Raw genomic sequence first — 23000 nt, 5'->3', positions numbered from 1 at the left:
ACAGCTATTAAAAGCTATATTTTAGACAAAAATGTTTCCACTTGAGACAACGTTATCCAGTCCAGCACTTTATTTTGCAATACACATAATCTAATGTAAGATTACAAGAGTGAAAACTTAAAGCACAACAAATAATGTTTCTTTCTTCTTTTAGAAAACAAGATTGTATCCATGCTTTAAAAAAAAAAGATTTGCTTTTGAGGTGTTTCAAGAGCAACAGAAATCACAGTGTAACTAATGGATGAAGGCAGACAGGAGGGAATAATTCATATACAACAGACAAAGATACATGCATTCATACAGTAGGCTATAGATGTAATGCGTGACCAAGTCTGCAAATATTCATGTGACTGTCTCATCAGGCTCTTTTGTATTGCCTGAACATGTGGTGTTAATCTGAGCAAAAATAATAAAAACTACAGTCATCTCAAGATCACAAAAATACAAAAATCAACAAGTTTATTACAAAAAAAACTACATTTTTTTGTTGAAATACAGATAGATAAAAACAAATGTCAAGCTATTTCTTATACACACTGTGCAGCTTGTGCATAATTGAATCAAATGACTTGCAATTAAACAAACATTTGACTAAAGATATAAGGATAGTTCTGGCCACTTGTGAAACAAAACACTAGTATGACGGCATATGTTTGGCTGCTATTAATAGCTGTTTAGAGTTGTTTTAATCAAAAAAAGACTCCAATAATTTCCTTTAAAATATCCACATCTTTAAATAATATTGTCTGTAACTCTTGATATAGATTTGAGTAAACTTGCTCATATTAATTTCGAGGATTTTGGCTTTTGCTTGAACAATCTGTGTACGTGACGAGAAAACGAGAATAAAAACGACATTTTCTCCCCTGTTATAATTCTTTTAAAAATACCAAAGATATTATCTTACATATATGTTAAATTGTAATAGTCCATCAGCTTGTATTAACTCGTTATTTACTGTGGAAAAGAAACCTTCCTTGGCATGTGTTTTGAGGGGGCACAAACCGCCATTTTCTAATGAGATGAAGGGTGTCATCACACAGGATCTGAGGAGAAAACACATCCAAATGTTTGATGTTTTGGAGCATGCACGAAACTCCTTCATGTAAATAGAAACACATATGTCTGGACTAAAAAAAAACCTTGCGAAAACACCGATAAAGATATTGTTTCCATCAGTTACTGTTAAGGCTCCAGATTCTCCTCAACATGGCGTTCACTACACTGTTCCCTCACTGTGTCCGAAGCGGTCAGTCAATGCTTACAACTCAAGTGGGGGGGGGGAAACATTGTTAAAGAGTAGAATCGCCTAACAATAAATACGAAATGAAGCAATCTCACCGGAAAACAGAATCCATTGATTTGAGTGTAGCCTAAAGGGTTTAGTGAAAGAGCCTTGCTCTTTGCGACGTATACTTTCTATATCTCTTGGAGAGAGGCCAGCAGCTCACAGTTGGGCTATAAACTGCGTTTTACTTAAACAATCCTACCTCCCCTCTCCTCTCCCCTTCTCTACAAATATCCAAGACTATGTTTAACCAGATCGATTGTGTCAGTTCTTTTTCCTGCACAGAAATCTTCCCACATAGGATGCTGTCTAGTCTGAAACTTTATGTCAGTTTGACCCTATGGAATTTGTCTTTAGCGAGGAGTCCTAATACTGGGGGCGGGGAGACTTTCTGTACATTCCTCAGCGATACATTCACTACTCCTCTTGCCGAGCCTGCAGCCACACACACACACACACACACACACACACACACACACACACACACACACACACACACACACACACACACACACACACACACACACACAGGCTGCAGCCATGCATCAATTCATTTAAACCGACACAGTCAGGCGAGCATTCACATGACTGCTGTCTCTAGCCTATATACGTACAAATCATCTATAAGGTGCTGTGCATCAGGCAGTAGCACATGAGCACCGAGTTCTTGCTGTGCTTTTCGTTCCTTTATGTGCCGTGGAATCATTAAAGCCAAATAAACTAGGTTATAAAAAATTGTATGCGCCTAACTAGGACGACGGAAAGCGCCCGTGTATTATATATATTCATATTGGTACACACAGAAAGGACATGGATCTAACTACTGAGTTAAAAGAATGAATAAAATGAAGCTTTAAAAAAGAAATTATAAAAGTAATACAAGTTAGCAGGAGGTGCATTTTTTTTGTATTCCGTTTACATTTGCCTATTTATATGAGGGCACCGTGAATGTAAACACATCCTAAACTTGATGAAAAGTGGGGAAGAGTTATAAAACTCAGATTTGGCCACTGGCTCGTGTTTTCGTTATATCTTTATGGTTTATGACAAAGCCCAGCAGAGGAAACATGGGGAGTAATGCATAATTGGCGCCCTGATTCATATAGAATTGTCGCGCCGAGGAGCCAATGAATGAGCGCGTTGAGGCCGAGCCAGAAGCTGTAGTACGGAGCGGGGCTGCAGCCCTCTGATTGGACAGCCTTCCGGACCAATCAGAGAGCTTTGTGTGTTTGTTCAGCAGCACTGAGACTGAGACAGCCATGGACAGCCATGGCCCCAGCCTGAGCTAGTGGATGAAGGGCCCACTAAACCAACACTCCCTTTGTAACCTGCTTTACATGAGCATGCACACCTAGGCCTATTCATTAGCAAACACTGCAGGGACACAGTACTAGCATTTCAGCTCAAAGCATAGCCCTTTGCACTGACAATTGCAAGGCTGCAGAGGAGGTTACTTCCACCTAAACTTACTTTCTTTTCTTCGTGAAATACAGTTTTACCAACTTTTCAGACTCCAGCTGTTTAAAGGATAAATTACTTAGCAGATGATGTAGGTTGCAATGAAAAACATTTACAGGACAATAAATACAGTAATAATATGTAGCTTTTCATTTTCTGCCTACAATTTATAATTAGTTTTTAATTTGTCATCCATACCTCATGTGTGAGAAATCATAATTATAGAAATTAAATGATTCTAGAAAAAGCTCTCGGATGGAAAATACACTTTAGAAATGAGCTTGTACTGTAACATATGCTGTTATGTAGCCTAAAGACTCAGTCTGAAGATGTTGGGATTACACTTGAACTTTAATATTATGAATTTGCCAAGTATAAATCGACACACTCAGTGTTGGATCTGCATTCACTGAGGGAATTGTTTTGGAGAAGTGTTGATTCAAATGAATTGTCTTTTTAACCAAACAAAAACAGAACATGATGAGGTACAATTTATTGCAGGACGATTGTATTAAAATGCACTAGTTTTAGATTTGTGTACCTAATAAACTGGCAGCTGAGTGAATATAGATAGATACCAGATCTTTAAGAAACTGACACTATTAGAATTATGTTTTTTTGTTTCACTTTCATCCATTACAAATCAATTGATAAGCACGAAACTGAGTACATTTCAATTTTGGAGTTTTTGTTGTTGCAAAACTTGACCAAGTTCTGCTTTCACAGACCTTTGTGCCATCAACAGGTATAGATTCAGCTACACATTAATCCTGTAAATATGTGACCTACGTGTAAACTATCGGCCTTCGTATATGATTTACAAAAGATGTTATTGACACTTGGGTACTATTTTAGACTTGGATTCCACTCGTTATTCAATTGGGCTACGTTATTTGCGTCACGTTACATAGGACGCTAGGGACACTTTAGTGTAAGAGACCCCTCCCTCCCTCAGTGAATGCAGATCCATGCCGGAGGTAAAGCAGAGAGGATTCGCCATGTGTATTCGGCCCGCGTGGCCAACGCCTCCTCGTTGAGCCAAATGGTCTGAAAGTTGAACAAAACAAATGGCGTGGCAGCACTCATCTCGCCCAAAGACACCCCCTCAATACCATGTTGTGTGACCACGGGAAAAATCAGACCTGTTTTTGGACTTTGAGTTGTGTATCAGGGAGGACATGGTTCCACTCTAGTTGGAGAAGATGGATGCCGTCATGTGGATAGTAGTACGTGTCATTCCAATATTGCGCGGAGGCCCGGGGAGCGGCGCAGGGCCCTCCCTAGTCAAAGTTTCTTAAAATTAAATGTGTCCAGCATGCAATTTAACAATATAGTGCAACATCATTTATGAATGGTCCCACCCCCTTTTCCTCCTCCTGTGTCATCAGCACAGCGCATTTATTTAGCACAGCCGTGCGCACAAGCCCCCGCAATATCAGCGTCGTTCCTGCTATGGGCGTGAGTGAGCGCACTGCCGTTTTACTATTCCTCCCGCGACCAATGAGAATCGAGGATTTGCAGAGAAAGGCACACGAATGTGATTCTAGTAAAGATACACTGGGTTCTCACGGAATCCCTTTACGCACATAGCTCGCCAGGTTTTTTCCCAACACCAATCCACTCTTCCCCTCCTTTATTTCTCCACTCCCCTCTGCTGTCCCCACCCCAGATTCCCGTGCAATTTTCCCCAATCCCAAACACTTAATTGAGCAATTGGGATTCCTCACGTGTGGGCTGATTTGTAGTTTGAACACGTGGCTCATTCAAAAAAGCCGGAATAGCGGAGGATTTTTTTTCACCCCCTTCTTCTTCTTCTTCTTCTTCTTCTTATTCTAGGCTCTAGACTCAGAGGCGGGCGCCAGCCTTACCGTGTGTGACATTCTCTGTCTCTTTGCCAAGGGGTTTGGAGGAAGACACAAAGTAGTTTCTCCTCCTTTTTACCCAACCCGCCATCATTTGGAGACACGAGATTAATAATTGAGCATTTATTTATTGCGCGATAGAGACAGAGGGGCGAGGGAGAGCAGACGCACTGTGAGGCTGCCAGTTTAAATCTATCTGTGGCTTGAACGACCGGGGAGCACGCCACCGCCACTCCGTAGTAGTAACTGCGATTTAGGCTACTCCAAACACTGCACATCCGTGAGAGCAAACAACTATCTCTCCCTCAGCGTAAAGATTGTCCCCTTTCGGCGCAAAACATGAATAAGCTATACATTGGCAACGTGAGCGCTGAGGCGAGCGAGGAGGACTTCGAAACTATCTTTGAGCAGTCGAAGATTCCGCACAGTAGTCCGTTTCTCGTCAAAACTGGCTATGCGTTTGTGGATTGCCCGGACGAGAAAGCTGCAATGAAGGCCATCGATGTTCTTTCAGGTGAGAAATTTTGGTTAAATAAAAAAAAAAAGTGGTATTTGGAAAGACGCACGAACTGCTGCAATTGTGTGAAGATTGCCCTTACTTGAGTCCTGTGGGGTGGGGGTGTATCCAAGCATTTCTTTCTCTCACACAACCTTTACTTGGCCTTTTGACACTGGGCTCAGAAAAATAGCTGCCAACTGTTTGAGTGAAATAGTACTATTGTAATTTCACTGAGTGTAGCTTGATAAAATGGTCGAGTAAACACAATCATGAGGATGAGAAATACCAAGGCTTTCCTGTTATGTGGCGTTCAGGGCACTGGGGCGCGCAGGCAGCGGGTTGTGGACGCCGTGAAGTGAACCCTCATTGTGGGCTTAATCACACAGCCCACTTTGGCACGATTATGAGCAGAGGACGTGGTGTGTTGCTGCTTTTTTATCTGCTTCAATTTGAACTTGCACACTCGTCCAGGTTCCAAACTATAGGCCTTCTCCTGTGGCCACAACTCGCTACATTGTGAAGCCATTTCGCCCATGCTGACCCACCAGGTGGTTTAATTGTGTTGGTCAAATGTAGGCCAACTAACTGAGCCACACGACTATCTGCTTTTGTATATTATTCACCATGTCCCATGGTTTGTTTGTTAAAAATATAACTAGGCCTGCACATAACGGTTCACGTTACAATTAAGCTAAACTATTACGTATGCTTGGCTAATTTGTGTACTCGTAGTGGTTTGCACACTTTTAAGCATTTTGTGTTACTAATATCAAACTATTCTGAAAATACCTAGGACGTTGTGTACATATTCCTGTTTAGATTTTAGTCCACTACGCAATAAGTAGTAAACATTACCCCCCTGGATACATTTCCACAGGCAGGAAATGAGGCCTGTTTGTAAAGGAGGTCAAATGATTAATGACACTAATAGTTGTGTTTTTTTTTGGTTTGTTTTTAAGGTAAAGTTGAACTTCATGGGAAAGTTCTTGAAGTGGAGCACTCGGTCCCTAAACGTCAAAGGTAGGTCGAGTTATTATATGTATACACGTTCTGAATATAGTGCTTCTTGATTCAACTCGTAAGAGCTGCAGTTTCTTTTAAATTCCTCCTAACTATTTTCTCCAAGAAGCCTTTTATTTCCTGTAAGGGATGTTTGCCAAAATTGTGCGTTTATGTTGCTGTAACATTAAATCAGTATTTTAATTTTTTGTTAAATTAGGTGTCTCTTTTTTCTTTCTTGCTTCTCCTGCTGAATGCTCTGGGGTCAAATGAAAGGGGCGTATGGTGGTGTACTCCCTCCTCTCGCCATGACTGTGGGGTGCTCCTAAAACCGTCGTGCATTAAGGTTTAGCCAGCATGTATTTTCTCCCTCGCTCATATAGTATTTAGCATTCAGTACTTGGTATTATTTGAGCTCCAACCTCAGGGCGATTAGTAAAAGCCTGAGTGTACTTGGTCGAAATGTGTGCAGGCTGTATTCGAGGCGTACAGGCCTTGTGCAGTCGTCCATTTGAGAAGGATCTGCCCGTCATTCTCCCTGCCTGCCCTACGTTTCCGCCCTCCTCTGCACATTGTGCTGCTGTTGCATGAGATGGACTCCCAAACGCGAGTGGAATGGGAGGTTTGGGGCCCAAGTCACGGAAAACCTTAGTTTCAGAGTTAGATCCCCGTAGCCACACTTGGTCAGTCGTGTTTCTGTGAATGATTTCCTAAAAAATGAACAGTAAATATGTTTGTGTGGGGTCTACGTAATCTGTGCCGAGGACGTAATATACTGGGGCTCTTTTTGGCATTGTGTGCGTATTTTCTGGTGGTGACGCAATTCGGTCATAATCATTCTGATTTAAATTAAAATGGCTCCCGCTTGGTAATTGGTGTTATGTTTTGCAGCGGTATTACACGTAATATGCATTCTAGTTTAAAACAGTTTAATTGAATGGTCTCCTGTGTAACGCAAAGTCATGTTTTGAAATCAAAGTCGAGGTGAAACATGCATACTTTTGGACTATATTACGTGTCCTAAATTGACATAGAAAATGCGTTGAGGTTAGAAGGATCAAGCAAGATATTTTAATTTTTTACTTTACATGAAATGTATTACCCTGGCAGCTTGGTAGGATTCTGGTCTAAATTGTGTCTTGGGTAAATAAACCAGGTGAGCTACATGGGGAATTGTGCATCAAATCTTGAGACCTTCCTCCAAATTTTCCTGATCACGTAAAACTGGTGACTTTGTCTTTTTTTAGTGCAGCCTGCTGTGGTGGCTATGGCAGCAACAGAGTTGAGTTTCAGCCACACTTTTAAAAAAAACCAGAGTAAAACGTGCCCTCTCTTTACAACATGGAACATAGCAGTAGTCAATGGGAACAGTATACTGAGTTTGGACTACACACACACTTGTACACTGGGGCCCCTCTTTGCATTCCAACCTGCAAATGTTAACTGGGTGCTCGTCCAATCACCATGGTTTAACCTTTGAACCCATCAGCAAGGGGAAGTGTTGCCGCAGACAGTGATCAAGGTGGGGTGGCTACGTTTGGGGCTCATAAAGATAGAAATGTGTAGGATAACATGCTCTGCAGTGTGGCGTTTCACATTGGCAAAAATGCATCATGTAATCAAACATCTTGATGTACATTCCTCTGAATTTGTCATGGACAAAAGCCCACTAAAAGGATGTCCAGTGCATTAGCAAAACATCTGCTGCTGTGTTCAATAGTGACTCCAGGAAATCTACTCTAGGTATTAACAGAACAACACAACAAAATTCAGTTAATTCCAAAAAATATTGTCCATTATGTTAGTAGTAGTATTATGTAGTTAACAAAAATGTCAGCGCTCTTATGGATATTTACATTTAACTGCCTGAAAATGTGCTGTGCTTGGCTTTTATTTTTTTTAAAGATGACACCCACTCGTTCTTGCCAATATCTTGAGCATGTATTTATTTATTAATTTTTTACTCCTAAGAAGACATGTAAATCGTTCAATATTAAACCAAGCATTATTCAAAATCTTACAGGCGTATTTACATTTCAGTTAAAACAGCCTTATTGTCCCACAGCTGACATTTTAAGTTTCACTTTTGACCCAGCTTTTTCTAAGTGTATTGAATTGCTTGTTAGTGCCACACACATTTATTTCTGCTAAGTTGCTAATTGACCAGTTTTATTTATTTTTCACTAAATGTATAAGTGTAAGCCAAACTGTTGCAGCAGTGTCTTTTTTTACACTCTGCCTTGACTTCCTAGGTCAGATTATGCTCCTTAAATTAAACAAAAATAAATGTATCTTGCCCATCCCCACATGCACGTGTAGAAGGAAAGGAAATGGCGTGGCTGTGTGTCTGCAAGAAGGGGAAACGGTTGTTAAACATACTGTGTCCATAGGTGAACAACTTAATGATTTATTTTATAACCTACAGTGTGTAGCAATTGTTTTCAATCAGTGGTGTAATGTTTCAGTCGCTTTTGCATTTCCCCCCACCCCCCCCCCCCCCCCTTTTTTTCTTTGAAAACTAAGCATTAAAAAAGCCTCTATAAATTGAGACAATAGTGTAGATCGTATCAGTGCTGCTTGTAGAAATGGCTCTTGGCTCTTATTACAAGAATTCTGGGTCACGGGGTCACTGTGGGGCCCCACCTGCAAAAATGGGGATTTAGGACGGAGACTTGGGGTGCCAGAGAATTATGAATGTGGCCCCTTGTTTTACCCAGGCTGTAAGAAAAGGTTCCTTTAAAAAAAAAAAAACCCTCCCCCTGCTTGGCTGAAATCAGAATGACATTGTATTTTTTACTTTCTCTTAAATGTATATAACATGTGTTTTGTGTAGCTGGACACAAATGTGTAATGGTGTTTGCACAAGTTGAGTAATTTCTAACTGTTGATATTCAACTCATTGGAATTCTCTGTGGGAACTCCAAAGCAATCTATCCAAATGTTGAATTTAGCTTATTGGGTGCACAGTCGGTGAGCATATAAGGCCTGTGAGAGGGCAGCGGAAACCAGACTGTGTGGTGTTCAGTCATTCAGAACCTCTGCATACTGAATAGTCAATGCTGTGGATGGGCATTGAGCACAGGTCCCACATCGTCCCTGATGGTGTTGAGCGCTTCAGTGAGGGGGGGGATGATTTTAAGAAATGGAGATGACTACAGGTGTGTTGCAGTCTCACGGTGAATCCTGTGTTTGTTCTTTATGGATGCATACGTGTCTGGTACACCCACTTATCTGCATTATGTCCACGGTGGAGGCCTGTAGGTCTCAGCTGGCCGGCGAACATGTAGAATATTGGTCCATTTTTTAAAAGTAAATAAGGAGCCCGGCCTCCTCCTGGCCATCACATGACGAGCCAACCCTAGTCACTGCTGGCCCTCCCCTCCTTCCCTCCCCCTCCCAACCCTGCTCTACATGTTCCTGTCAGTAGACTTGTCCGTGTCCATGGCAACAGGGCCCCACCCCCACAGGGCAGAGAGGGCCCTTGTTACCCTTGCCTGAAACAGGGCTATTTCCCCCCCCCCCCAACACACACACACACACACAACACACACCACACCCCACTAACACACACCTCCCCCTCCCCAAATCAAAGGCTTGGACTAGGGAATGTATACTACCCCCAACCCCCACCCCGCCCCATACCCTGGCTGACTTCTTCTGTGTGTGTGTGGAGCTATAGGTTAATCCGACTGGAAGTGCTCTGTGCATTTGCACATTTCGCATGGCGTTCCCACCGCAATGCAGAGCACACAGAATGTGTGGGGAGAGGGGGCCAGACCAGCCAGGAATGGCACAGTGGGCCAGAAAGAGCTGAAATTCCTCTTGGAAGTTATTTGGGAATTTTCTTTACAATTTGCCCATTTTAGAATTAAGTCATTTCCTAATGTCTCAAATGAAATGTGCTGTTGAAACTGCTGCTGGCTTGATTAAGGTCGTAGTGGCTAAGCTGAGGAATTTCAACTACGGCGGCCCTCGTTGCACATGTGCAGTACGTCTTTCCTGCGTAGATGTGCTCGTGTGTGATTTTTAAAACAAAACATTTTTAAAGGCCTTTTTTTTTTTTGTTGCATACCCTTTAAATTTGAGTTCATGGTGTGAAGTGAGTTTATAAATGCTGCATGTTGTTAAATGTTGGCTTCTACACAGCAGATTAGGAAACAACTAGCAGTGGAGCAGCTTGTACAAGTAGTTGAGCTGCATTCAGATGTCTTTTTAACAGCTTGACGAAGCTTCAGGGAAAGAACAAGAGATGTGCTTGTGTAGTATAACTTTCTACTTTTTTATTATCTTTTAAAGTTTTGACACTGAAGATGTCTACACACAATAACTGAAATTAGCTGCATATGTACCGGGTGGAAATGGGTTGGGGGTCAGGGTTTGTGATTCCACTGTGTGTGTTCATGCTTCAGCTCCCGGCCATATGTACATTTTGTTCAGTTATATCTGTGCGTATCAACAGGCAGTGGACTTTGGAGTGGCCTGCGCTTTTCTCACATTTCTTTATACAGCGTCCACATGCATGCCAACACTTGTGAAACTCTGACTCATTGATTCACAAGTTCCTTTGTCTGCATGACCTCTACATATAGCCAGGACACTCATGCTGCTGTACACAAAGTGTAACTAGATTTGGGAACCTTCAAGCTAAAGAATGAATCGAGGGTTTCTGTTTGTTTCTGGTGACGGGGCACAGCGGCACCATTGTAACTGCTGGTCTCCACTCTCTACACACACTCTATGAACAAGCACGCAATTTAGATTCTTCCTTATTAGTGTGACGTGGCTTGCGGAGTTTCACTTTTGGTTTCCGCTTGGCACCTGCAGCACCACTCCCTCCCTTCCATTTCTGACACAACAGCTGGATGCTCCTGAATAAGTGTCTGTTTTAGTTAAAGAGTGGGCTTGAGCCCTGCAGTGGCTGACTCTCTCTTTGCAATGCTACAGGGCATGTGCTTGACTCAAATGGTGTATACAAGACTCTCGGATGCATCTTCGCCTTTCCAATCCTGTGGGGTGTTTTTTTTTTTTTTTTCTCTACTCCCTTCTTGATTACTTTATGCCGCTAAAGTCCTGCGTCTCTTTATCTCGTTCTTCATAGTCTGTGACACAATGAGTGATTTGGGACAAAGGGCGTGGTGCGTTTTTAGCTTAATTTTAAGCGCCCATGACTCAATTGAGGCCACCCAGTGGTGATTCCAAATCACCCCTTTGCCCTCTTTTTCTCCATCACTTCCTCTCACGCTTTGCCCAGTGTCTCAGTGCACCGGGAATGGAATTAAAGCAGGAGTCTTATCTGCAGCTTCTCCACCCTGGTCTCTCTCGCTAGATGGCAGAGGGAATGAAGAGCGGTTTTTGTTAAATTAAAATGCCTTTTTTTTTGTGTGTGTGTGTCCATTGGTGTTGTCAGCTACTAACCGTCACTCCCCTTTTCTCTCCCATCTCTTTTCCTATCTACCTTCTTGATCAATTTCTTTTCTCTCCCTCCTCCTTTATCCATCCCCCACCATCTTCCTCCCTTGTTCTCTCTCGGTCTCTCCAGGAGCTGTAAGATGCAGATCAGGAACATCCCGCCTCACATGCAGTGGGAGGTGAGTGCTAACAGGCTGCTAACTGCTTCCAGGGCGGGGCACCATCGGGCGGCCCAACTGGGCTCATTTAGTGGACTCTGGAGTCACCTTGCCTCCCCTTTTATTTTGGGTTTCAATTGAGCATGCACTTCCTGATTAATTTGAACAAGGTCAGGCCAGAGTTACGCACCAACCAGTGGGTGAAACTGTGATTGATAAAAACACAAATGATTGCAAATACCACAGGTCATTCCTAAAGATTTTAAGGTTACATTCTTTCTACAATTTAGTTACACACGCACAAGTTTGGCTTTACTAAACGAAGACATTGGAGTAATTTACAGAGTAAGGTCTTCAGGTGATTTTGGCTGCATCAGGCACACAAGGAAACTTTAGGCAGTTGCATGATATTTATAGCATTATATTGCTACACGCGTTGGCTTCCTTCTAGGCATGTTTTTAAAGCTTACTGTTTTTTTAAATTTGTTCCTGGGCTACACAGGATCTTAAAATGGCAAACTCGACTATTCTGTCACGGTGTCTTTCAACACTGTTCACATGTGCTAGTTTGACAGAGTATTCCTTTCCACACCGTGCCTTTTCTTGCAACAAAAACAACTTGTGGTAATGAATTAAAAATAAACTGGGTTTTTCTGAGGGGTTTTGAAACGGTTCACACGACAGGGGGGGTATGATGTGGCCCCCTGGCTAACCCATGTGTGCTAATCTTTACATGGTTTATTTCTTTTTTTGAAAATCAATTTAGTTAATGAGGACTTTGGGGTGTTATAGTTTTTTTGTGTTTCATTTGTGCAATGCGTTTGGAAACTAAGTGATTCAATAAAAAATAATTCAATCCAATCCCTGGCCATGCAAGACACTCTAAATGTCTGAAGCTTATAATTTTAGTCTATAAGAAATTCAACTGTATCCTAATTCAGTGTCCAAAAATGTATTGCATGGCATTTTTGTGGTTAAACTAACATTACAGAATCCATCACCTCAGATTACTTTACACACTTGACAACTAAAATACAACGGTATAAACTCTACAAAAGCACTTGTACAATTTTAATTTTATACGGCACAATAAATCTGAAACGAGTGTTTCTCTTCTGCCCATTTTGTTGCGTCTGCCAGCACATTCATATACAAACAAGGTCCCACAACAGGAAAAAAATCACAACTTGCTGTGAGTCTTTTCCAAAAAGACGGTTGCACACACAGCTATCCAACACAGCTGACTTTTTAACTGCACAAATGATTTTCCTGTTTTTGATAACGCCTGGAAATGACCCTTGATATTTTAGGCAAAAATGCACCCACACATTTTCTGTGACAAATGAATCAGAAAACCATGATTTGAATTGATCGTGCAAAACTGTCCTCAGTTACACAAATGTTCTTATGCCGAGTTTCTAGCAGAGGATTTAAAGTGAGTTGAAACAGTAAAACTGATGCTCAAGGTCGGCGTTAAATCTCAAATGCAATCCGCTTGTTTTCTTTTCCATAACAGGCAAAGGGATGTCATGTAAAAATGAATAATATCAATAGAAAATGTGAGCTGTAACATGGTCAAATTTCAAGGCCGCTGCCTCATTAGTGAGAGAAACAAGTGTTGAGCAACAGACGTGTGTGTGTGTGTGTGTGTGTGTATTTTTTCTTCTTTGCATGTGATAAGCATTTAATTTAAAATGCTTTTGGTTTTCAGTATCAGCTACAAATTCTACTAAGTACACACTAATCTGCTAGGTACACTTCAACATTTTTGAAGTTGTCTGACAAATTTCACTATCTTGTTTTCAAAAATAATGTGTCTAACTCCAGAGCCCAGTGTTCACCTCCATGTGGAATCTCATGTGGCAGTAACACAGCTTTATGTGACTCCCTTTCTTCTCTTCCCTCTGCAGAGGTTTAGCTGGCAAAGTGTGTGTGCTTGTAGTGGTGTTCAGTTTAATTTTCTGCTCCACAAAGACTATGGAAGCCTTATAAGACTTTGCTTATTGAATTGCACAATTGTTCAGTGTTCTAAATGTGTAAGGTTAAGCGTTAGATTTCAGCCTGATTCCCTCAGTGTGATCAAATGGCTACGGACGGGCTCTGTGTCTTGTAATGGTGGGCTCGCCTTGCCTACGCATGTCCCTCAACTGCAGCTCCAGATCTCCCCCCCCATGTTCCTAGTATGTAGCTAGCGAGCGGTTTGCTTTCTCAAAAGGTGACATGGTGGTTTCTCCCCCTCAGCGGGGGAGGGGTTGGAAGAATGGAGGAAACGGAAAAGAATGGGATCATTTGATGCAAAGGCCTTGTATGTGTCTTATCAGGTAGATAAGACAATGGGTCATGGTGCGTGTTGCCCTGCAGCGAGGGAATAGTGGGGAAGAGTAGTGGCGTGTTCACAAGCTGTAGTGGGTGGGTGGGCCTGGACTGTTTCCTCTTCCATGTGCGCCGATTCACAGAATGTGTAGCATGAACTCGTACCCCTCCCCCAGCCACTGCTTCCTGCTGGAATGTACCCCACCCTTTCCTGAATGGCCTGGATTCCCATTGGCCGGGCTTGGTAGACGGACAGGCCGAGCATCCAGCCAGTAGCTAGAAACTCTTGGCTTCAGGGAACTGATATCGGCGCAGGAGCAGCCAATGATGGGCCGCAGAGATGGCAGGGAGGCGGGATTGGGAGTGGTTGGTGGTTTGGTTGGGTTGGGGGTTGCAGAGACGCAGCCTTGTTGGCTAGAAAGTGGGGTTGAGCTCTTGGGGGTGTGGCCTTGGATTCAACTGAGCATGGTCGGATATCTTAGCCTAGCTTAGAACCCTCGCTCCCCCTCTCGCTCACATTTGATGACGATCTATGACTTTAAATCATGTGGTTTCCAGATTTGGGCAGGTGGCCAGTGCGGTGTTGCTTTCAGTTGAATGCATTTTCAATAGACATGTTTCATTTATTTAAAAAAAACAAAAACAAAAAACGTTGTTAAACATGCTGGGGATTCCTTTAAATATATTTAATTTGGCCAATATTTAAAAAGTGGTGTGTGTGTGTGTGTGTAAGGGAAACGACCTTGTATAGTGTTGGATGAATAGCAGGCTCCTTATGAATGTAACATTTAATATTATGTTTTAGAAATGGTTTTTACAATGAATACAAACTTTAGAAATTAAGACTTGACCTGGAGCATCATGCAAGGTCCCTCAGGGGGAAATCATAAACTTAGGCTTTCACAAGAAGGCAGCACATTCATCCACGTAACTCAACATTGAACTCTGGGCTTCAGAATTAATGGCCTGTGTCTTGGCAGCGAGCTGGGCTGGTTCCCACAGATGAGCTTCTGCTCATGAACAGGTTCTGGTCAAAAGCCTTTTTGAAGTCTGAGTAATTGTGGCTTTTCTTTCTTTCTTCCAGGTTTTGGATGGTATGCTTGCTCAGTATGGAACAGTAGAGAGCTGTGAACAAGGTAAATGTCGCAATTTCCTTGAAAGATAATTCCACAAATTCTCTTTTTTTTTATATATATATCTACTGCTTTCAGAAGTTGTGTGCTGTGTTTTTAATTTATTTTTTATTGCAACTACACTACTTGTTTCAGTCGCTTTATTAAAAAAAGAAATGCAACATTGTAATTTCTTAATTAATTTGCAATGTTAAAGTAGCCTGTGTTGGTAAACGTGTGTGGATTGACTCCTCTGCGTTCTCCCACAGTAAACACTGACACAGAGACTGCAGTAGTCAACGTTCGATATGCAGCCAAGGACCAGGCCAGGCTGTAAGTACACGCATTCATGCACCGTTTTCACATCATTAACCTCCATCTGTATTGATGCCTTTCACATGGATCTGCTGAAGTTTTTCACTTTACCCAGCATTCTCTGTTGGAAATGACATCAACCTCCTGTCTAGTGTTCTTGCCGTGCACCTGATTTTCTCCTTCCAAAAAGTGTGTGTGTGCGTGTTTTTGTGTGCGAGAATTGGCCATCTAGTGCCCCCTGGTGTACGTGCATCATACTACAATGTTGCTCTCTGCACAAGTGGTTGTGGAAGTCTCCAGGCATAATTGATTGGTTCACTACAAATCCTTGAGGCTGACGTGTATTAAGTGTGAATGCTGTCTTGAGAGTGTATTTCACAAAGCTCACGAGAACTTGTGCCTCTGCCACTCAGTATGTTGGGCTTGTGAGGAGCTCTTACCTCCTCCTTGTGCCCAACATTTAAGACATAAACTGTTTTCAATTTGGACGAAAGCCTCTTTATTTAGTTTTAATGTCCCATTTCTAAGGAGATGCATCTACAGAAATGTTTGGTAGTTAAGCTTATCGGAGCATTTCGCTACACGACTGCTTTCTAAAAGCCTTCCTGTGTGTTGAATCATACCTGCTCAGCTTTGAGTCTAACATCTCTTTATGCTCTCCAGGGCGATGGAGAAGCTGAATGGATCTATGATGGAGAACTATGCTTTGAAAGTGTCGTATATCCCAGATGAGACGGCCGCTGCAGAGGGGCCTTCAGCGGGGGGCAGGAGAGGTTTTAATGCCCGTGGAACCCCTCGTTCTGGCTCTCCAGGTCTAGGTGCCCGACCCAAAATGCAGTCGGACATCCCGCTGCGCATTCTGGTTCCCACGCAGTTTGTAGGGGCAATTATCGGCAAGGAAGGCGCCACTATCCGCAACATCACCAAACAGACTCACTCAAAGTACGTACGCAGATGTCAGGAATTATGCTGAAGCTGTGTCAGTTCTGTACCTTTGACATCCAGCATTAAAGGAGTGCTTCACCCCCAGAATGATGATTTGTATATAAATTATTCACCTAGTGTTACCTTGACTTCATGAAGAGAGCTTTGCTTTTCTGGCATGTTTTTCACTGTGAACCAAGAATACAAAAATGTAGTAAATGGGGAGTCACGTTTAACAGCAAAACTGTATCAAAACATCTGTTTACAAACTCCCGCAGTATAATCCATGTAATTGCACATCTGAGCATACACAAATGACGTGGAGTCCCCCAAGGCGCCATTCTCGGGCCTCCTTCTTTTCAACGTCTACATGCTCCCACTAGCGCAGGTTATGACAACAACAACATATTTGACTACAATTATGCAGATGGCACATTTAAAAACATATCAACTGGTGACTATGATTCCATGCAAGCACTGCTGCTCGAGTCCTCACTTGGACCAGAAGAAGGGTTAACATCAGCCGAGTTCTCAGATCTTTACTGGCTAAGTATCATGTTTTTTTTTTACATTTGCCTTGCCTTTTTTATTCCAGGATTGACATCCATAGAAAAGAAAATGCAGGTGCAGCAGAGAAGCCCATCACAATTCACTCCACTCCTGAAGGCTGTTCGAACGCTTGTACGACCATCATGGAGATAATGCAGAAGGAAGCCATCGACACAAAGTTGTGAGTTTGCACCCGAACAAAATGAGTCTGAATATTTGGCTGCGTTCAACTTTGTTCTTACAATTTTGTGCGTCACTTATAAACTTCTGAAAGACCAGAAGTTGTCATTTTGGTGTAAACAGATTTCCAGTGATATAATCGTCTCAATTAAAATGTGTAAGCTCATTTGTTTCCCTCACGTTACAATCCAGTCAAACATTGTTTGTTCAGAATTGGCAGATGTTGAGGGATAGATGTTGTTAGCTAAGAAAATGTTGCTTGTACAGCGTGTGTGTGTGTGTGTGTGTGTGTGTGTGTGCGTGTGTGTGTATATAGAGTATAAAATATACTTGATAAGATACTGACTGCTCACAACTGTAGAATGTTTTTGTAGGTTCTCTTTAGCATTTTTAACTAAACATGCCATCTGTCTTGTGCAGTACTGAGGCCATCCCACTGAAGATACTCGCACACAACAACTTCGTAGGAAGATTAATTGGAAAGGAAGGACGCAACCTGAAGAAAATTGAGCAGGACACGGGGACCAAGATCACAATCTCAGCGTAAGACTGTTTGGTGCACTTGGGAGTTCACTGGGAGTTTTTTTTATTGACATATTTGTAGTCTCTGCAGCCCATTCATAAAAATGCCACTTAGCATGGCATGCATTTTTAATGTTGTCGTATATCCTTTGGTGTCAGAACCTTTACTCATCTTTACGCATCTCCCCTTCCCTCCCATTGTTCTGTCCAGTCTCCTCGACTTGACTGTCTACAACCCGGAGCGGACCATAACGGTGAACGGCACCGTCGAGGCGTGCGCCAAAGCTGAGGGGGAGGTGATGAAGAAGATCAGGGAATCGTATGAGAGTGACATGGCTGCTATGAACGTAAGCATTTTTATTCAATAAGGAATGGGTTGAAATGCTTTCCATCCATTTGACCAATTGCTTGGAAAGTGAAGTTGACGGTCTGCTCCAGTAGATGATCACCGTCACCAAGTTTACATTAAAACAGGAAACCAGAACCATTCTCCAACCGTTAAGAGATTTCTTTGTGAAAACTGAGAATAGGTGGATGTCAGAATCTCCTTACATTTCCTCCTTGGATTTGTTTGAACAGAAACTACGCACACGTGTGGACATTTGAGTGCCGACATGTTTGTGCAAAATACGTGGAACCAAAGTGTTTTAAACTATAATTTGAACTACAGTAAACCACATTTAAATGACTGTATTGTGCATAATTTAAATACTCGTATACAGTACTGTATTTAGAATGGACTGTAGTTTAAAAAGCATTTGAAACTGTCAAGTAAATATATCGAAGCTGTCAGATTCATTACTCAATATTCATTCATTAAATATCTGTTCTAATCAACAGGTAATGGCTTCCTTTTTATTTGTTTGCTGTTTTATATCCACTACTGACGCTACTAAATATGACGGCTCATTAGGCGTTCAGAACTAATACTTTTCTCTTTTTTTACGTTTGGGGTCCGGTGCCCTGCCCGCTTTAGACATTCATCTGGGTGTTTCAATGTCTGTGCACGGCCCTGCTGTCTTGTGCCCTTTTTCTGGGGATCGCTAATTAGGATCAAATTTGAGAACACGTAAGAAGGTATTGGTGACTTGGGCCCAAAGTCCGTGACTGTTGGAATTGACCCTTACATTGTCTGCTATGATCACAAGGGATGGGAGTTCTGCACCTGGGGAAAATAAAACGTATTAACTGTGACGCGTGTTGCATTAATGGAAATGTTCTCATTTCTCTACAGCTCCAGTCCAACCTGATTCCAGGCTTGAATCTGAACGCTTTGGGTTTGTTCCCCAGTGGAGCCCCAGGCATGGGTCCCTCCATGTCTGGTCTCCCACCTCCTGGAGCCCACGGTGGATCAGGATATGGAGTAAGTTTCTCCTCGTCACATCAGCACAGTAGTTTTCCCCGTACACTACCATTAGAAACCAAGACTGGCTGCGTTTTTATTTGATTTTTAAACTCAATATTCTGCACATTTTTGGATAAGGGTAGTGAAAACTAAAATTCACTTAAACAGACATTTAGTCTTTAGCAACTTGGCCTCATGTTTCTTTTTTTCCTTCAGTGCAGTCCTTATGGGGGTGAGGGACCATTTTGGGCTTCTATACTGTCTGCTAGCAGCCAGCCCTCTGTTGTAAGTTCCCCGTCCCAAAGTGCTTTGCACAGCTTGTGGCTGCGGGATAAGGGAGGAAGGGTTTGCTACCTTAAATGTCGTCTTCTGTTGCCCCTTGATCTTTGACCTTTTTTTTTTTTAAAGAGAGCCCTAATCTGTGTGCTTAGGGAAACATAAATCCTTCAGGGCAACGGTAGTTTGGCTACTAGTGATGTTTTAGTGCTTCTGCAAAATATGCTGCTTTTGCTGTTTCGTAGGAAGGTAAATGTTTTTCAAATGGCACATTCTCAGCTCCAAAGGCCCGCCTCCAGACATAGAGGCTGCCAAAGCAAGTTGTTAGAGCACCTTCAGCTGACATATTGACTGAAATATTGGGCTCGATCCAAACTCAACAGTGCTGCTTGTTGTCCCTCCTGCACGATGCAAAACCACCCCCCCTTCCAGAGCTGAAGTCAATCACACACCTTGAATCACCAGTGATGTGCTGTAGCCGTTTGTAATGAGGTATCTGTGAATACAGTCTTTAATGAAACCTGAACTTCATATCCAGTCACCACTTTGACGTTTTTCAGATGGCGGTACTAATGTTATGCATGTGGCATATTTGGATTGTGGCTTTTGATAACAGATCAGTGTTCTATATATAAAAACATGCAATAAAGTAACAGCAGACGGGCGAATACATGCCCACTGGGTGTAACAACCGTAGAGCGAGAGCTTAAAGAACTGAACAGCTTCTGGGAGATCCACCGTCTGCATTTTTGCATTGGTGGCTGAAGCAAGTGGTGTGCAGTTGGATACAGTACTAAAGTGTTTATACCCAGCAGGGACATCCAGAGTCGGAGACGGTTCACTTGTTCATCCCTGCGCTTGCGGTGGGAGCCATCATTGGAAAACAGGGTCAACACATCAAACAGCTTTCACACTTTGCCGGAGCCTCAATCAAGGTGAGTGACGGGAGAGGAAGTGAAGTTCGGAATCTCAATGATTACGTAACGTGCCTATAACGGCTGTCTACCCTTTACTGATAGGAGTTGGAAGCGTAAGTGCTGTTTCCCCCCCCCCCTGTTTTTTTTTTAAATGCTGGCTCTCTGCCCTCAGATTGCCCCTGCAGAAGAAAAGGACTCCATACATCGGGTTGTCATCATCATTGGAACGCCAGAGGCTCAGTTTAAGGTAGTGTACATCTTCACAGCCAGATAAGCACGTGAAACATTGTTGGTGGAAATAAACGACCGGAGACAAATAGTTAAATTTGATGGTAGCAGCTGTTTGGCGACTAATTTTGCAGAATTTTCATGTTTAATTTACCCCGTTTTATTAGTACGTTAGTGGCTCTCAACAGCCCGTATGAAAGTGGGTTTTTTCTGAAAAGAATTTCACATATACGAAAAGCACCATGAATAATGTGTACTCTTAACTTGTCCGGCTACAGGCTCAGTGTCGCATCTTTGGAAAACTGAAGGAAGAGAATTTCTTTGGACCCAAAGAAGAGGTGAAGCTGGAGGCTCACATCAAGGTCCCTTCCTTTGCTGCTGGACGAGTCATCGGGAAGGGTGGAAAAACGGTAAAACAAAAAAATATTCTTACTCGACAAACCCAAGCCAGAATCTTTGCAAAGCTTGGCACCAACATTTTAAGTTTGTTCCATCAAATGAAAAATGAAGCTTTAAAAAGTGGTGTTTGTATCCAATTATGTTATCTCTTTGTGGCTGCAGGTGAACGAGCTGCAGAACCTGACCTGTGCTGAGGTGGTGGTGCCCAGGGACCAGACACCTGATGAGAACGACCAGGTTATAGTCAAGATCATTGGACACTTCTTTGCATGCCAGGTGGGTTTGTCTAGAGGAATCAAAGATGTACAGTACACTACCCCAGTTCGGATCCCCCAGAGGCACACAAGGAATCGCCTCCCTTCAGCTCTGTTTGAATTAAACTACTTTGAGAGTGAGCCGTTGTCCCGTACCTGCTGAGAATATCACGCACTGACGATAAGACTTGAGGCTAATCGGATCTTTAAAAAAAAGAAAATGTGATTACTTCGTCCTATGATTTTAACATGTTCTTATGTCATCTAGCTGGCTCAGAGAAAGATCCAGGAGATCCTGGCCCAGGTGAGGAGGCAGCAGCAGCCTAAGCCCACATCTGGAGCCCAACCTCCACTGCCCCGCAGGAAGTAAAGCTCCAGCGGACCTGCAGGAACGGTGACTGAATCTGCCAGAAGACTCGACAGATGGACAGATGCGGCAGAGTCCAGGGGGGAGAAGAAGACGAGGGGTTGTAATGCTCATCTCAGGGGTCAAAGGTTATCCAAACCCAACCAAACATCCACCCCTCCTTGTCTGTCTTGATGAACTTTCAAGTGTGGCTATTAAGACTCTACACCTCCGCCCTCCTCACCTCTGCATCTCTGTGAGAATGTACTTCTGAGGGCATCCCAACAACGTCACCTGCCCTCACACGTACGCACCCCTCGACCGCTCTCCTCCTCCCCTCCCCCCCCCACGGGTGTGTTAAAAAAAGTTGTCCTTTTTACACTAGAAACACAAAGAAGAAATAAGGATCCCCCTCCCATCCGCTCCTTGGTGTGGTACTTCAAACCTGACGAGATGTTTTGGTTGACTTCAGATTTAGTTTTTTTTTTCTTTCATTTTTTTTTTTAAAGTGTTTAATTGGTTGATGAAGCTTTCTCATGAGTTTTCTGTGGAAAGGAAAAGGCATTGCTATCAAGGTCCTGGTTGGACCAACAGAGAGGTTTATTTTGGGGGAGGGTTGGCTCAGATTGGGTGGGCCATGTTTAGGGGAAAGATTCTTGTTTCAGGACAGGACCCCTGAAAGGGTGGATTATATTGGGCGTCCTGCCCTTGTAATGATAGTGGCATTTTATAAATTTGGATGCATTTTATAGATAGACCTATATACATAGATGAATATATATTTAGAGGTGAGGGCAGCGCCACGACTGACACTTAGGGAAACGGTGCCGAACTGCTGCTGCCCAGGAAAACCAATTTAATATGCATTTTACTTAACTACCTCAGGATCTAGTACCTCAGAAGAGAAAAGAAAATGATTATATATATGAAAAAATGTTCCTTTCTTTTTTTATTTTGCTTTTGTGGTATTTTGTATACTTTATAAAGCTGATAGTCTTTGAACATTTTTATTTTTTTAAGAAAATTTAAAATTTGGTCAGCTGCCAACTGACCTTGCCTTCAACTCTGGTGCTTTAGGTGGCATTGTTCATGTGTATGTGTGACTTAAGATGACCCTGTACATAAAGTCTATTTGTACATAGCAGCCCCGGAGCAAGAGTTGGCGCCCCCTCAGCTGGCGGCTGACAGGAGTATCGAGAGAAAATCGCCTCAGTTTTTCCCCTGAGGGTCCACCATCTTCTGAAAAAAAAAAAAAAAAAAAAAAAAGTACAAAACAACTAAGACATGCAAATAATGCCAACCGTACATAATTGCAGCAATGGTAATTGGTACTTTAATTTGTCAAAAAAAAATCCTTTTTGCCTTCCTTGGAGGGCTGTGGTCAGGGCAGTGCAGTGTGGACTGCAACGGTCCACTCTCTAGCTGCCCTACAGTCAGCAGAGCGTCTGTTTTTTTTGTCTGTTCTGTTCCCAGGCCATCTGCCACCTTCTTGAAGTTGGTGTCTTAGCAAGGTCCAAGCCAGACTAGGTTTTTCTTTTTTCATAGAGCAAGCTTTGTCAGTTCGCAGTGGCCCTTGTAGCCAGGCCATCAAGTCAATGTTAACGTCGTTCACTGCATGGTGAGGGTAGGGGGAGTCACACTGATGGA

General features: G+C 42.7%; 1 protein-coding gene across 3 annotated transcripts; it reads left to right on the top strand.

Moving 5' to 3' along the window:
• Positions 1-4321: 4321 nt before the first annotated feature.
• igf2bp3 (insulin-like growth factor 2 mRNA binding protein 3) lies at positions 4322-22620 on the top strand. 3 transcript variants are annotated; one of them, XM_029443632.1, is made up of 16 exons: positions 4322-5122; positions 6067-6127; positions 11646-11694; positions 15071-15122; positions 15368-15431; positions 16077-16355; positions 16933-17067; positions 17487-17609; positions 17800-17935; positions 18823-18951; positions 19150-19218; positions 20025-20144; positions 20299-20373; positions 20633-20764; positions 20916-21029; positions 21276-22620. In XM_029443632.1, the coding sequence occupies exons 1-16, from the start codon at positions 4948-4950 to the stop codon at positions 21375-21377; spliced, it is 1815 nt and encodes a 604-aa protein (XP_029299492.1). In that variant the 5' UTR covers positions 4322-4947; the 3' UTR covers positions 21378-22620. The 3 variants fall into 3 exon arrangements, with proteins under 3 accessions (XP_029299492.1, XP_029299494.1, XP_029299493.1); XM_029443634.1 differs by lacking the exon at positions 19150-19218 and having other exon boundaries at positions 4324-5122; XM_029443633.1 differs by lacking the exon at positions 19150-19218 and having other exon boundaries at positions 4324-5122; positions 20022-20144.
• Positions 22621-23000: the final 380 nt, after the last annotated feature.

This window comes from Cottoperca gobio, chromosome 11 (genome assembly GCF_900634415.1).
Source record: "Cottoperca gobio chromosome 11, fCotGob3.1, whole genome shotgun sequence".
Taxonomy (NCBI): domain Eukaryota; kingdom Metazoa; phylum Chordata; class Actinopteri; order Perciformes; family Bovichtidae; genus Cottoperca; species Cottoperca gobio.
This window is presented reverse-complemented; position numbering and strand designations above follow the sequence as displayed.